We start from the raw sequence: 12319 nt of genomic DNA, 5'->3' as shown, positions 1-12319 counted from the left end.
TATATGTGGTTTTTTTTTTTCCTTTTAGCACACAACATTTTTGCCACTGTTGTCCTTCTGACTAATAAGGCATGAAGAAAGCCTTTTTTCTTTTCTTCTTCATTGGGTCATATTTAGTTAATCACAATGAAAGATCTGAGAATTGCGAGTTTTCTAGTTGCAGAGCAGTTAGCTCTGTCCACAGCTGGTCTTGTTCATATTTAAGTATGGCCTAGAGAAATCCAGACACGGGAGTCGGCCACAGAACTGGCCATAACTCACACATTACACACTGTATGAACTTCTAGATCATCAGTGTGGCCAAAATGAAGTCTTAAAAAAAGGAAACTTCTATGTAGAGGGCATTTGCAAAGCGGACAGTGAATGTTTTACTGGCAACTCACTGGCCTCCATTAACAAAGCTGTGTAAAGTTTACTACCTGTCCGCGTCTTACTGCTGATGGAATCTTACTAATCTACTGCAATGAGCAGTGGTGCACACCAATGTTTTGTGCCCAGTATTATTAAAGAAGTTTTAACATTTCCCAGTAGTTGGCCATGGTCACATTCAGAAAGGGAGTAGTGACTTCTGACCTGCTTTTTGGAAATTGTGGTACTTACCTGGCAGGTTTCCAAATATGGAGCCACTGACTTAAAACAAGCAAGCAACCAGTGAAGTCAGAGCACCTGATGTACATGTTTTATGTTTGCAATGGGGAGAGAGTTATTAAGCTGGCTTGCTGATCCAGCACCTTTTAACAAACATGTTCTGAAGTTCAGTAGTGGCAGCCTTTATATCTCTTTATATCAGGTTTCAAGGTAAACCTATGGGCAAGCTTCACGTGCTAGCTTTATATTTAGAGCGGCCTTCAATCCTCATAACCAGGATATTCTATTATGCAAATATTGACCACAACTTCCATAAAAGATTTGGAGCATCACCCTCTGTCCCACACCCTGCTACTGGTTGTCTTATTGGCCAGTAGGAGGGTGTGGGGGAATAAAATTGTCGTCCTGTTGACCACAGACATTAAAGAATCAAGTTTGCATTATCAGGATACCTGGGCTATCTTAAGACAAAATGAGCATTTAAAGGCAAACTATGGGGCAAGGTTTTTTTTTTTTTTTTTTTCCATAGTTCTCTTTTGGGTCACAGGAGGACATATAATATGTCCTCCCATGACCCAAAACTCAGCATATAGCAGGCTATATAGCCCGTTATTTGCTGAAGGCACCGCAGCCGGGACAGATCCCAACAATATTTGTTGAAATCCACCCCGCTGGCTCTGCCTCTCTAGGTACAGAGCCAGCTATACCTGCCCCCTCCCCATCCGTCCCTCCAGACAGCGCTGGGGGATCAGAGAAGGGAGGGGATAATCCTTATTGGTGAGTTTAAGGCCTCATACACTGGGGTTTTCTGTGTGTCTAGGGATTCCTGCAGCAAGAATCACTAGATTTCAGCAGGAATACCAGCTTTAGATATACTTAATGGTTTATGGTGAAAGTGGTGTTGCGTAGATGCATGCAGTAAAAGTAAGGTTTGTTCTGGATGCACCAGGTTTTAGATGCCTAAAATGAATGAACCAGATTGCAAATGCATTCATGTAAAAGCCCTATGAGCTTTCTTCTTTAAATCAGAATTCTAATAGTAGTAGTGGTCTTGTAACCCAAAGCCACCATTTTGACTCTCTCTGTGTGTGGTGGAAGAAAAATGGATAGTCTGTTTGCTATAGCCACGAAGAATAGATTTTCCTTCAGAAAGATAAACGTCAGTGTTCTAGGTTAATAAACTAAGGTTATTCCTGTCTATAGCAGGTTCCCTGTATAACGTTCACCAGAACCAGCTCAGGTTCTCCAGCCCAGGATGCTTTGTGGTCATATTTTGTGTAATGTAGTCATTTATGATGCATAAAAATCTACATGACAAAGCTGAACACCTTTTTATGTCATGGAAGCAGATTTCCTAATGTTAATTTGGCAGCTTATTAGAGCGCTGTATGCTTGCACAATTACGGGTTTTAATTTGAAGAACTTGCATTTCTGTTAATGATCTGAAATACTTGTTACCTAGTCAAATGAGATCATCTCGGTCACGTTCCTGCAGGCGTTTCTGCTGTTAACCTTGTTGGAAGGCCGTGAAGAAATCAAATTGTGGACTTGACTATGGAGCGAACTAAATAACAGGTTAAAAGAAAAAAAAGTTTTTCTAAGCCAAACATGAAGCTAACTTGTAAAAAGGAACTACAGAACAATAATTTAAAGCCCATCTCTAGGTAAATAAAAACAGAAAACTACCCCAAGGTTATCTGCATACAGCAAGGCTTACCTGCAATTTTTGTCTAGGTAACCTGTGTGAAGGACTTTACTTACCTGATCCCTGCTCTTGATGGCTCAAGACTGTGGAACCAGCTGCCTTGCCCCTTCTCTCCAGTGGTCAGAGACCCACTGACGTCATACGTACAATGCAGGGCTCATAGCCCTGCATTATATGGGAGGACACCGAAGGACCATACACAAGCCGGAATGTAGGGGAGAGGTGAGCGTAGACTGCTGGGGGGATCAGGTAAGTAAAAATCCTTTTACACAGATACCCCTAGACAAAAATGAACAGGTAATACTTGCAGTGGGTATCTATTTTCCCCCGGAGATATGCTTTAAGATTTAGAGCAATAAAGGATATTAAAAATAAAGGCTGCAGGGGGAAGACTTTTGGCACCCATGACCCATCTATTTACTGGCTAATCTATTCAAATCCAAGGCCGAACTTGGAACATGCCAGTGTGATAGCAGAATGTGCTTTGAAGAGATTGGACTCCAGACCATAGCACAGAGGTGGGCAGCCTCAGTAGCTGTGGTGAACCTACAAATTCCATGAGGCATTGCAAGACTGACAGCCACAGGCATAACTCCCAGAGGCATGATGGGGATTTGTAGTTTCACAACAGCTGGAGTGTTTAGGTTGCCCTCCCCTGCCATAGCGTATCTTTCGTTATCTAAAAGTGCACTGTTCATAAAAGGTGACCTGCTGTTGCTGACCTCTTTCTGAAAATGTTAATTGCCTGGCTATTTTGCCTAAAGACTTTTTAGTCTCTGACTTTAAGATAATGGCAAATCAGTTTCCGAGAATTCAAAAGCATCAGCATGATAGCAGGCATTTAGCATTTTTAGAAGCATAAGACCCTTCATAGTTCTGTCACACAGTACATGTGATGTGCCTGAAGTCATTTATTTTTGGATAACGTACGGGATTATTAAAGCCTCTGTCATTTTTTTTTTTTAAATCTGGGCACATGTTCACCTTAAGGTGCCTACGGAGATTGCCCTGTTTGGCCTTTAAGGACCCATTCACATAGCATTGCGCTAAAGGCATGATATCCGTGTGCTTGGCGAACTCTATTGAAGAGCACAATGCAACATACAGTACCGCAATAGCGTGCGATGTGGTAAAATAACGTAGCGGATGATTTTGTGATTAGGTAATTTCTGAGATCATTCAGAAATCGTTGGACAGGCCCATTTGAATTGTAGTTGACCTCCTTCTGACCTGCATTTGACCTGCTTCAGGTTGCTTTTGCATCGCCATGGACTTGCATGGCAAAAAGGAAGAAAAGCTGTTCTGACATAACAAAAGCCCATGCACATAGGCCCTAAATTGATTTTGGGACCTAAACCAAGCATTACATGACATGGTCTTCAGTTGGCCAGCACTGGGGAGGCTGACATTGGTAGTCTTCTTTCACTTTGTTGATGACAATACTTCAGTACAAAACTGTTGCAGCGTTTGGTCACATGACCTGGAACTGCAGCGCTGCAAGATGATCATGTATACCATAAAGTGTGTGCACACTTTATACCCCCATTCACCCTATTACCATTGTACCTGTTTAAAGAAGGCCTAACCAGGGGTAGGCCAACAATGGCCTTTCAGCTGTGGTGCAACTGCAAATCCCATTAGGCATTGCAAGCCACAGGCATGACTTCCGGAGACAGATGCATGGTGGGAGTTGTAGTTTTACCACAGCTGGAGAGCTGGGGTTTGCCTACCCCTGGCCTAAACTCTCTGAGTTTAGTAGCATTTAACATAATGTGAGATGTTTAGCTCATTAGTTTGTTTGGCTTTTGATTATTTAGCTGTTGATTCACATCCATCTACTTTTTATTTGCTTCTTATGGGTTATGAATTGCCCTTTCTAAGTTCTGCTTGCCACGCTGAGTTCTGGCTGTATATCCCGCCTTATTATGAGCATCTTGGGCATTGCTGTAGAAAATCTTTGGTGGCCAGTAAATGATCTCTCTTTCGTTCGTTCTCCTGCGTTCTTGCTGCCAACTCTCTCGACTCCAAATTCTTCCTGTCCGCCTTCTGATTCATTGGCACACATGGCTGTTATAATGATTTAGACCAGGCTTTGCCCATACTTGTTTTTAAAGAGACTGTTTGTTATGTGGCACACTAGATATTTATTTGAAAGATGTATAGATTACATTGTAGTTGAGATGACAGAAGTATTATTCACCAGGAACCTCTACAGCGACGATAATTTGCTTTCGTATAAATTTACATGATAAATATGGCCCTTGGTGTCTTAAGAGAACCATTACAGTGCAAACATCATTTACAGTCATTTGTAACTGTAGTGTATTGACCAGATCTACACGGAGACCATAGGCAGTATGATGCTGAGGAATGAGAGCCAAGCTGCGCAGAACTGGGAGAACAGGTTGAACTCATGACTCCTCAGGGTAGAGATGCTATCTTCTGTTATGGAAGAATCCTTTAAGACCCAAGGCTGTATACAACTGGAATAAAGCTGAAAGCCCAGAAATTGGTTTTAAAAGACTTTTTATTGCATGGAATAAATGACTTGTAAAGCAGAACTCTAGACACAAATTTTATTCTAAAATAAACTGGTCACAAAACTTGGCAAATGAAGCAAAATTACATAAAGAGATGTTCAAAACAATTGGTGGGCAGCTAAAGTTGTATAATATTGTGACCTTTTTTTTTGGTTCCATCCATTGTATTAATGGGCCAATAGGAAGGTTAGGAAGATAGAGGTTGGCGAGCTAGACAAGTCAACATTTGGATATAAATTCAGCAGCTTGTATCTCTGGGATTTCTGTTCACCTTTTTAGATGTGGCTATCTACGTTTTTATGGATTATATTTTTCCCTATGAGCTAAAGAATTTCCCAGGTCCGTAACCATTACCTAAAGCGGGGGTAGCCAAACTCCGGCCCTCCAGCTGTGGTGGAACTACAAATCCCATGAGGTATTGCAAGATTCTCACAGCCACAGACATGACTCCCGGAGAGAGATGCATCATGGCATTTGTAGTTTCACCACAGCTGGAGGGCAGGAGTTTGGCTAACCCTGACCTAAAGTGTCACTTAATTATGTGTGTTTGGATGTGGTTGTACAAAGAATAAATAAAATTGCCTATATTTCTGGTCCAGAACCAAGTTATGAAACCTACCTTTAGATAATGTGTAAAGGAGTGTTACCCTAAAGCAAACTAATCCTCACACAGTGAAGTTTGATCCACAATTACCTTCAGCTTTTTGTACTTTTTAATTTTCAGGGTGTTGGTGTTTTTTTTTAATTCATGCTCTGATCTGTGTTTTGAGAGCTCTGGCTAGGAAAGGCAACACATGTCATCACAGGCCTGTATGTGGGAATCCGGTGTACAGACCCAGGAACTAAAGTGCTGAAATATCATTAACAGAGTCTGAGAAAGCTTTGATATCATGTTATAATTACCGTGGGAAGGGTGAGGACCTCAAAGGTTTATTGCTGTCTATTTCCCAAATGGGGCCTGCGCTTTCTGTCCTCAAATAGTAGGAAGTAGAAAGCTACCATAAATAAGGGGAAATCCTATCTGTAGTTACTGGAACGTGTATTCACCCTGGGGATTTCCCCTATTCCTGTTCTTGTGTAAGCTGTAACATGTTCCTGTCACTTTGTGTTCACATTACGAATTGTTCTGGGGACCATTGTCAAGGAGAGAGAGACACATAATAATAATTAAAAAAACAATTGGAGGTTCTAACCCTTCTCTTCCGTTTCAAAAACTAGAACTCTTGGGCTGTAGTTCCAGTTGCATACACTGGGCAGCACAGTGGTATAGTGGTTAGCGCTTCTGCCCTGCAGCACGAGGGGTCCCTGGTTCAAATCCTGGCCAGGTCACTATCTGCAAGGAGTTCTCCCTGTGCTTGTGTGGGTTTCCTCCCAGGTACTCAAATGTCCTCCCTCACTCCAAAGACATGCTGGCTGGTTAATTGGCTCCTGTATATTTGCATGCGAGTTAGGGACCTTTGATTGTAACCTCCTTGAGGGCAGGGACTGATGAATGTTCTCTGATTTTAACGCATACTGTTGACAGGGCTACTTGTTTGGTTGCAGGCTGGCTGGCAGGTTGGGGCTGGGGAATTTTTGTGTTTTGTACTGATGAATGTGCACTATGTAAAGCGCTGCGTAAATTGTTGGCGGTAAATAAATACCTATAATAAAAATAAATAGGTCCTATATAACCTATAAATCCTAGGTTTTTCTGTAGAGTGGGGAAGCATTAGAATCCCTGTTGGGTTTTTACTGCTATCCAGGGCTCTGTTAGAGGGATTTCTCCTCATTTCATGTCCTGCTGACGTTTTTCCAGACAGGAAGGAAGGGGATTTTCCCAAACATCTTGTCTTGAATTGTATTATAACTGCACTGTCTTCGTTTATATTGTAAAGCTCTGTGCAAACTGTTGGTGCTATATAAATCCTGAATAATAATAATTAAAATTATACAGGATTTATAAATATATCAATCTTGTATAATAAAAATAATAGAAAAGTTTTTGACTCCTTTTTTTTTTTTTTTTATAGTTGTAAACCACTTTAAATACATGTCCTGCTTCCTAACTAATTCCATAGACTTTAGTAGTAATTTAGTTCCTCTGTTTCACTTTCAGGGTGGTACAGTGCTCGCTATTACTCTCGGACAGCCGACTCCACCTTTTCCTACAAACTCAGCTCACTCTGGAAGAAATAGAAGCCTGTGCATCCGGACAGACCGAATACTCGGTGGCTGAAGCCATCCACAAATTTGCCAAATCAAACCGGCGGTTTCCTGAGGAGGAGGAAGAACAAACAAGTTGTAACTTGGCTCCTGAGAGGTACTTTCATGTGTGGTAGCCGCGCTTATTTTCTGTTGTTGGTATAATACTTCGATAATGAAAAAATTAATTGACTGAGATTTTATTGAGCTGTGACAGGCTTCTCATAAGAGCCCTCGCACACCTCCACACTGAATTAATGGATGCAGTAGAAATTCAATTATCTGCATTCTGATTATGTGAATTTCATTTAGTCAGACTTGAATTATTCGCGTTTAAATTATCTGGTTTAAAAAAAAAAAAAAATCTAACCACACTCCAAATGGCTAATTAAAAGTTAAATTTCCTGTCTCTCTTTCTGACTGGAGATAATTAAAGTTCTCCTCTGCTACTCAGGCTTTGAGTGTGTTGTGAAAACCAATTTCCTTCTCACCATCCCCCTACTCATCCCCTCCTTTGCTGCGCACCCTCCCTACTTCTCTGATCCTGATTATACCACCCCCAACTAAAGGCAATCGAGGTTGTGTGTTGTTTTTAAGATACAAAGGTGAGAGTGGTCACATTTTCTCCACATGTGCTTATTTACAGTGTTCAGAATGTAATTTATACAAGATCGGTGCCAACCATTTTTTCTCTTTTCATCCACATGCTGTGCATTCTGCTTAGTAATGCAGCACAGCGGTTATTTTTTACTGCTCCTCTTATCTTAGTAGAAGTCTGTGGATAGAATTATCAGTAGGCTCATTAAACGCAATGTGCTGTCTAGGTTGTTAATAGGTGTAGCAGTCGTTGGACAAGGATAACCTATGAATTGTCAGATAAGGGGTGAACTTACAAATCACTGAAACATTTTTCCTGTCAAACATGCTCAGAAAATACATATTTTCTATTTTAACACATTTTTTGCATTCCTATCCCAACAGTTCCTCCGTGCTCGGACACCCAAATGGCGCCTGTTTTCCACGAGGCTGCAAACCCAGCAGAGAACCTAGAGACACCTGGACTACTGTCTTGGCTCCATCACCTTCAAAGTAGACTTCTGTTCCCCTGCCGTACAGACCCCGAAGTGCAATTTTTTTTTGGGTTTACTGCCGAAATGTTATAGTTGTAATTACAAGGTAACATAAGGAGGCTTCTAGCGAAGGCAGTGCATAGAAGGATCCTTGCAGAAACCCAGACTTCATCTGCCATAGGGTACAGAATGACCATTTCTACTTTCATCTTTGCCTTATGTTGAAGCACATACAGTATTACTCCAAAATGCCTTTAAAGGGAACCAAAGTTTGAAATGTGCAAACCAATCGGAGAGCACAAAGAAAAGAGAAGATGATATATTGGCTATGCAGAACACTGTATTGAGATGTTGATATTTAACTGGCGTAAAGTTTTAACATTGTACCGGAAGAAGGATCAGATATGTTACCTTTCATTTCACTGACAGAACCAATGTATATTTTATTTAAGCAATGTAGGATTATATTAGAAAAAACAAAGGTTGATATTTTCCAATGAAATAGATGTAGACAGCTTGTACATGACGTTTATTTCAACTTTAGGATTTCTTTAAAATTTAGACATCGCTAATTTAATTACAGCACATATTTATTTAATATTGATAGTGAATCCAGCACACACTGGCACACTTTATTAAGACCCACGACACTGTGCTTTTATAGTAACCTTTCGCAACATCTTTTACCTTTTTGGGAGAAGAGATAACAATAAAAGTTGATGTCTGTAGATTACTGCTTACCTGCTTTAATAAACAAGGAGTCTTGGTTGTCGTCAAAGTAAAGCTTGTCTGCAAAACCACAAAAAAACTCATTATCTTTTATATTTTCAGCTTGTATAGTGGAAGCAATTTATCTGTTCATCAACATTCCATATTATCCATCCATAATTCAGACTTCCCAGTAACACTGTACGCACTTTATGCCTGGTCAGGATAGCTGACTACAATGTGAAACACTGTGTGAGATGCTGGCTATACTTTATTATTTCTGTATGAACTGTTCTGACCCTTTTGGTGTTTTTGCTTTGCATTTACAGTGTATATTTTACGTTTGATTTGTTTTTGGGTTTGTTTTTTTACATTGTACATTTCTGTTGAATCTGTGTACCTCAATAAAGACTGTTGAAATGATGTTTGTGATGGTATGCTTTTCTCAGGATTCAATGTATCCTTGCAGTTTATTGATTCAGCTTATCTGTGGGTAATGTTAGCCATCCCTGTTCTATGAAAAATCCTCAAATTTCCCCATTAGAGCTAAACAGTGTGGATGGAGGAATCGCCACCGCCAGCTGTTGTATTCTACAGCCACTGCTCCTGCAGCTGATTAATACCCCAAATGTGACTGCATCTGGTTGGATGCAGGCACTGTTCTGCTGATAATCCACCCTGCTTCTCTGACAAGTCATTTTTTTCAACCGACAGCTACCCACAGCTCAAATTCTGTCTGTTTCAGCAAGAAACAGACAACATTTGATAACTCTGGACTGCTTTTAACCCTTGCAGTGGTACTACCCCCGCACTGCAAGGGTTAACTGCTCATTTTTGTCTAGGTGCTAAAAAAGAAAGTTACTCGCCTGAACCATGCAGCTGGTTTGTTCTTGAACCGGTCCTTCCAGTCTCTCACCCACCACTGCACCGGTCTAAGGTCCCATAAATCATCACATTCTATACACGGGAGAATTTATCAAAACTGGAGCAGCTGTGCATGGCAACCAATCAGCTTCTTTTTCATTTTCAAATCTTAACTGAACAAATTGAAGAGAGAAGCTGATTGGTTGTCGTGCTCGGCTGCTCCAGTTTTGATAAATACCCCTCAATGTGTATAGATGTGAGGACACTGAGGAACCTTTCAGTGCTGAAGCGTAGTAGGAGACTGGCTTCAGCCGGTAGTTCGGGTGAGTAACTTTTTTTTTGAGCCCCTTGACAAAAAGAAGCACTTAACCCTTGCAGCGCGGGGGTAGCCCGACTGCAAGGTTGATCAAAGTTGTGCACTGAGTTCTTCTTTAAGCTGTGGGGACCTGTCTTAAGGTGCCCATACACCTTATGATTATCACACGATTTTCGTATGCGATCGTGTTTTCTTACGATAATCGCACAGTTGATGGGAAGTGCGCAACCGCAAATACTGTACAACCGTTTGACTTTTGTCTTTCCGGCAGGCTAGAAAACTTGTATCGAATTGTATTAAAATCGATGGATTAGTGGCGTTTTTGTACAAAAAAAATCGCAACAAGAAAAATTCAGTTCGGTAAATCGAGGAAATTCGGCAAGGTGATCTTGCTAAAGGTGGCCATACACTTTACAACCATCGCAAGACTTGCGATGGTTGTAAAGTGATTAAAGAAACGTACGATCTGCCAATCTTATACAGGCAGATCGTACTTGCGATCATCGCAAGCCCGCCCCGCTGAGGGGCGGGCTTCCGACAAGCGCAATGCTAACGGCCAGTGTGCACGTGCGCACACCGGCCCGCGCGGCATTCATCTTACGATCATGCTAAAAACCAGCCGAAAATCGTACGATTCTCGGCTGTTTTTCTAGCATGCTCCTTAGACAAAGACGTGCGACCGTACAGTAGAAACGGTCGCACGTCTTCATTCACACTGCACGATTCTCGTACGATCGCGGGATTTCCCACGATTCTCGTACGAGAATCGTGCAGTGTATGGGCACCTTAACAAACACTGACTGAAACCCACAAGGGTCACAGACCCAGACCCACAATGGTCTGTGTACGAAAATCGAACAACTCTTCTAGCAACGTACGAACATTGTGCGATAATCGTAAGGTGTATGGGCACCTTTTTAAGCTAGCCATAGACTCGTAGATTTCTCTTCTTCAGCCCACAGGCTGAATGAGAGAACTCAAATAGGTTCCTCCATCTACTCTAAACAGTGTGGCTGGAGGAAGCTCTCCTGCCGGCTTGTTGTATTTAGACAGCCGTCACCTGTGGTTGTTTGAGTAAATCCAATTGGATGCAGTCACTGCTTAGACAATATTTTTTCACTCAGTTCCTTAGATTGAAAAACAAAAGTTTGTTGAAGCGGGGGTGCCAACAGGGCCATCCACAGCCCAAATTTTAACTTATCTTAGTTTTATTAAAGATGGATATAGATCTACATGATATCTCTCTCTCTTACACTACATAGTTGTTGGTAGATCTAAAAAAGAATGAATATTCAAATTGGAATGTCAGTGGTGAGCTTTATAGCAGCCTCTAAGATCAGACTTGGGAATGAGAATCCAGCTGGTTTTATGGGGGGCTGTACACGCCATATGAGAACACCCCCCACCCTCTCACAGGTTTTGTATGACATCCTTTGTGATGGGCTGAGAATAAAAGGAACGCTACTACATACACCACCATCCGAAACTGGATTGTGATTGTAGCCTCAATTTACTGGGTTTAATGCTACTACATTTTAGATTGAATTACGTTTAAATGAAGTAAAAAGAAATTGGAATTTTACCTGCACATAATTTAGTAAAACAACCCCAGTGATTGCAAAAACAGTGTATGTGTGTGTGCTTTTTTAAATTTTTTAATTTGAAATTGTGTGTGTGTGTGTATATCTATATGTGTGTACCATCCTGAAAGTGCAACAGGAAGCAATTACTTCTGCAGGCCGTGGAATTGGTTAGGAAGCAGGATAATAAAGCCCACACATGACACGTATTTAAAGTAGTTTACAACTTAAGTGTCAAAAGCTTTATTATTCTAAAGGACTGATACATTTATAAATCCTGTAGGATTAAAATAAATTATATATGTGTGTTTCTTAATCTCTCACTGTATAGAAAACATAGAATCCTCTTTGCTGATCCCTGCTTCATAACTATCTGCCAGGTTTGTAGACTGGCCCAATTGCACAACATCCAGCAAAAGTGAAATGGAACAAGTTCTTCAAAATAACAGTGTGCGTATTCACTTCAATGATCCAATCATGTGAAAAGCAAATTCCTGTTTACTTTAATTATACACTCATGTGAAAAGCATTGGCATATGGTCGGGTATTCAAAGTGAATATTTGCACAGTGAGGCTGATTGACTAAAGCAATTGAGACTGTTTATGCAACAAATTGTCTGTCTGAATATTACTTTCAACTAGCCAATCAAAGGAAAAGCAAATCCCAGTTTACTTATTTTGGCTTGATTCGCACTGTGTGTGATTTAGATGCTTTTAAAAAGTTTTTGTAAACCTATATATATATATATATATATATACATAAA

At 40.8% G+C, this 12319-nt stretch overlaps 1 protein-coding gene across 1 annotated transcript in view; it reads left to right on the top strand.

Annotated features, from left to right (window-relative positions):
• Window positions 1–8166, top strand: part of SNX10 (sorting nexin 10) — a 72028-nt gene extending 63862 nt beyond the window's left edge. The window contains exons 6-7 of the mRNA XM_018575954.1: window positions 6932–7135; window positions 7999–8166. Coding sequence (XP_018431456.1) covers window positions 6932–7135; window positions 7999–8110 — 316 coding nt within the window. The 3' untranslated portion in view covers window positions 8111–8166. The remainder of the gene's footprint in view (window positions 1–6931; window positions 7136–7998) is intronic.
• The last annotated feature ends 4153 nt before the right edge of the window (window positions 8167–12319 follow it).

The sequence above is a fragment of the Nanorana parkeri genome, unplaced genomic scaffold (genome assembly GCF_000935625.1).
Source record: "Nanorana parkeri isolate BGI_ZX_2015 unplaced genomic scaffold, ASM93562v1 scaffold4, whole genome shotgun sequence".
In the NCBI taxonomy this organism is placed as follows: domain Eukaryota; kingdom Metazoa; phylum Chordata; class Amphibia; order Anura; family Dicroglossidae; genus Nanorana; species Nanorana parkeri.
The sequence above is the reverse complement of the archived record's forward strand: the minus strand, read 5'-3'. Positions and strand labels throughout refer to the sequence as shown.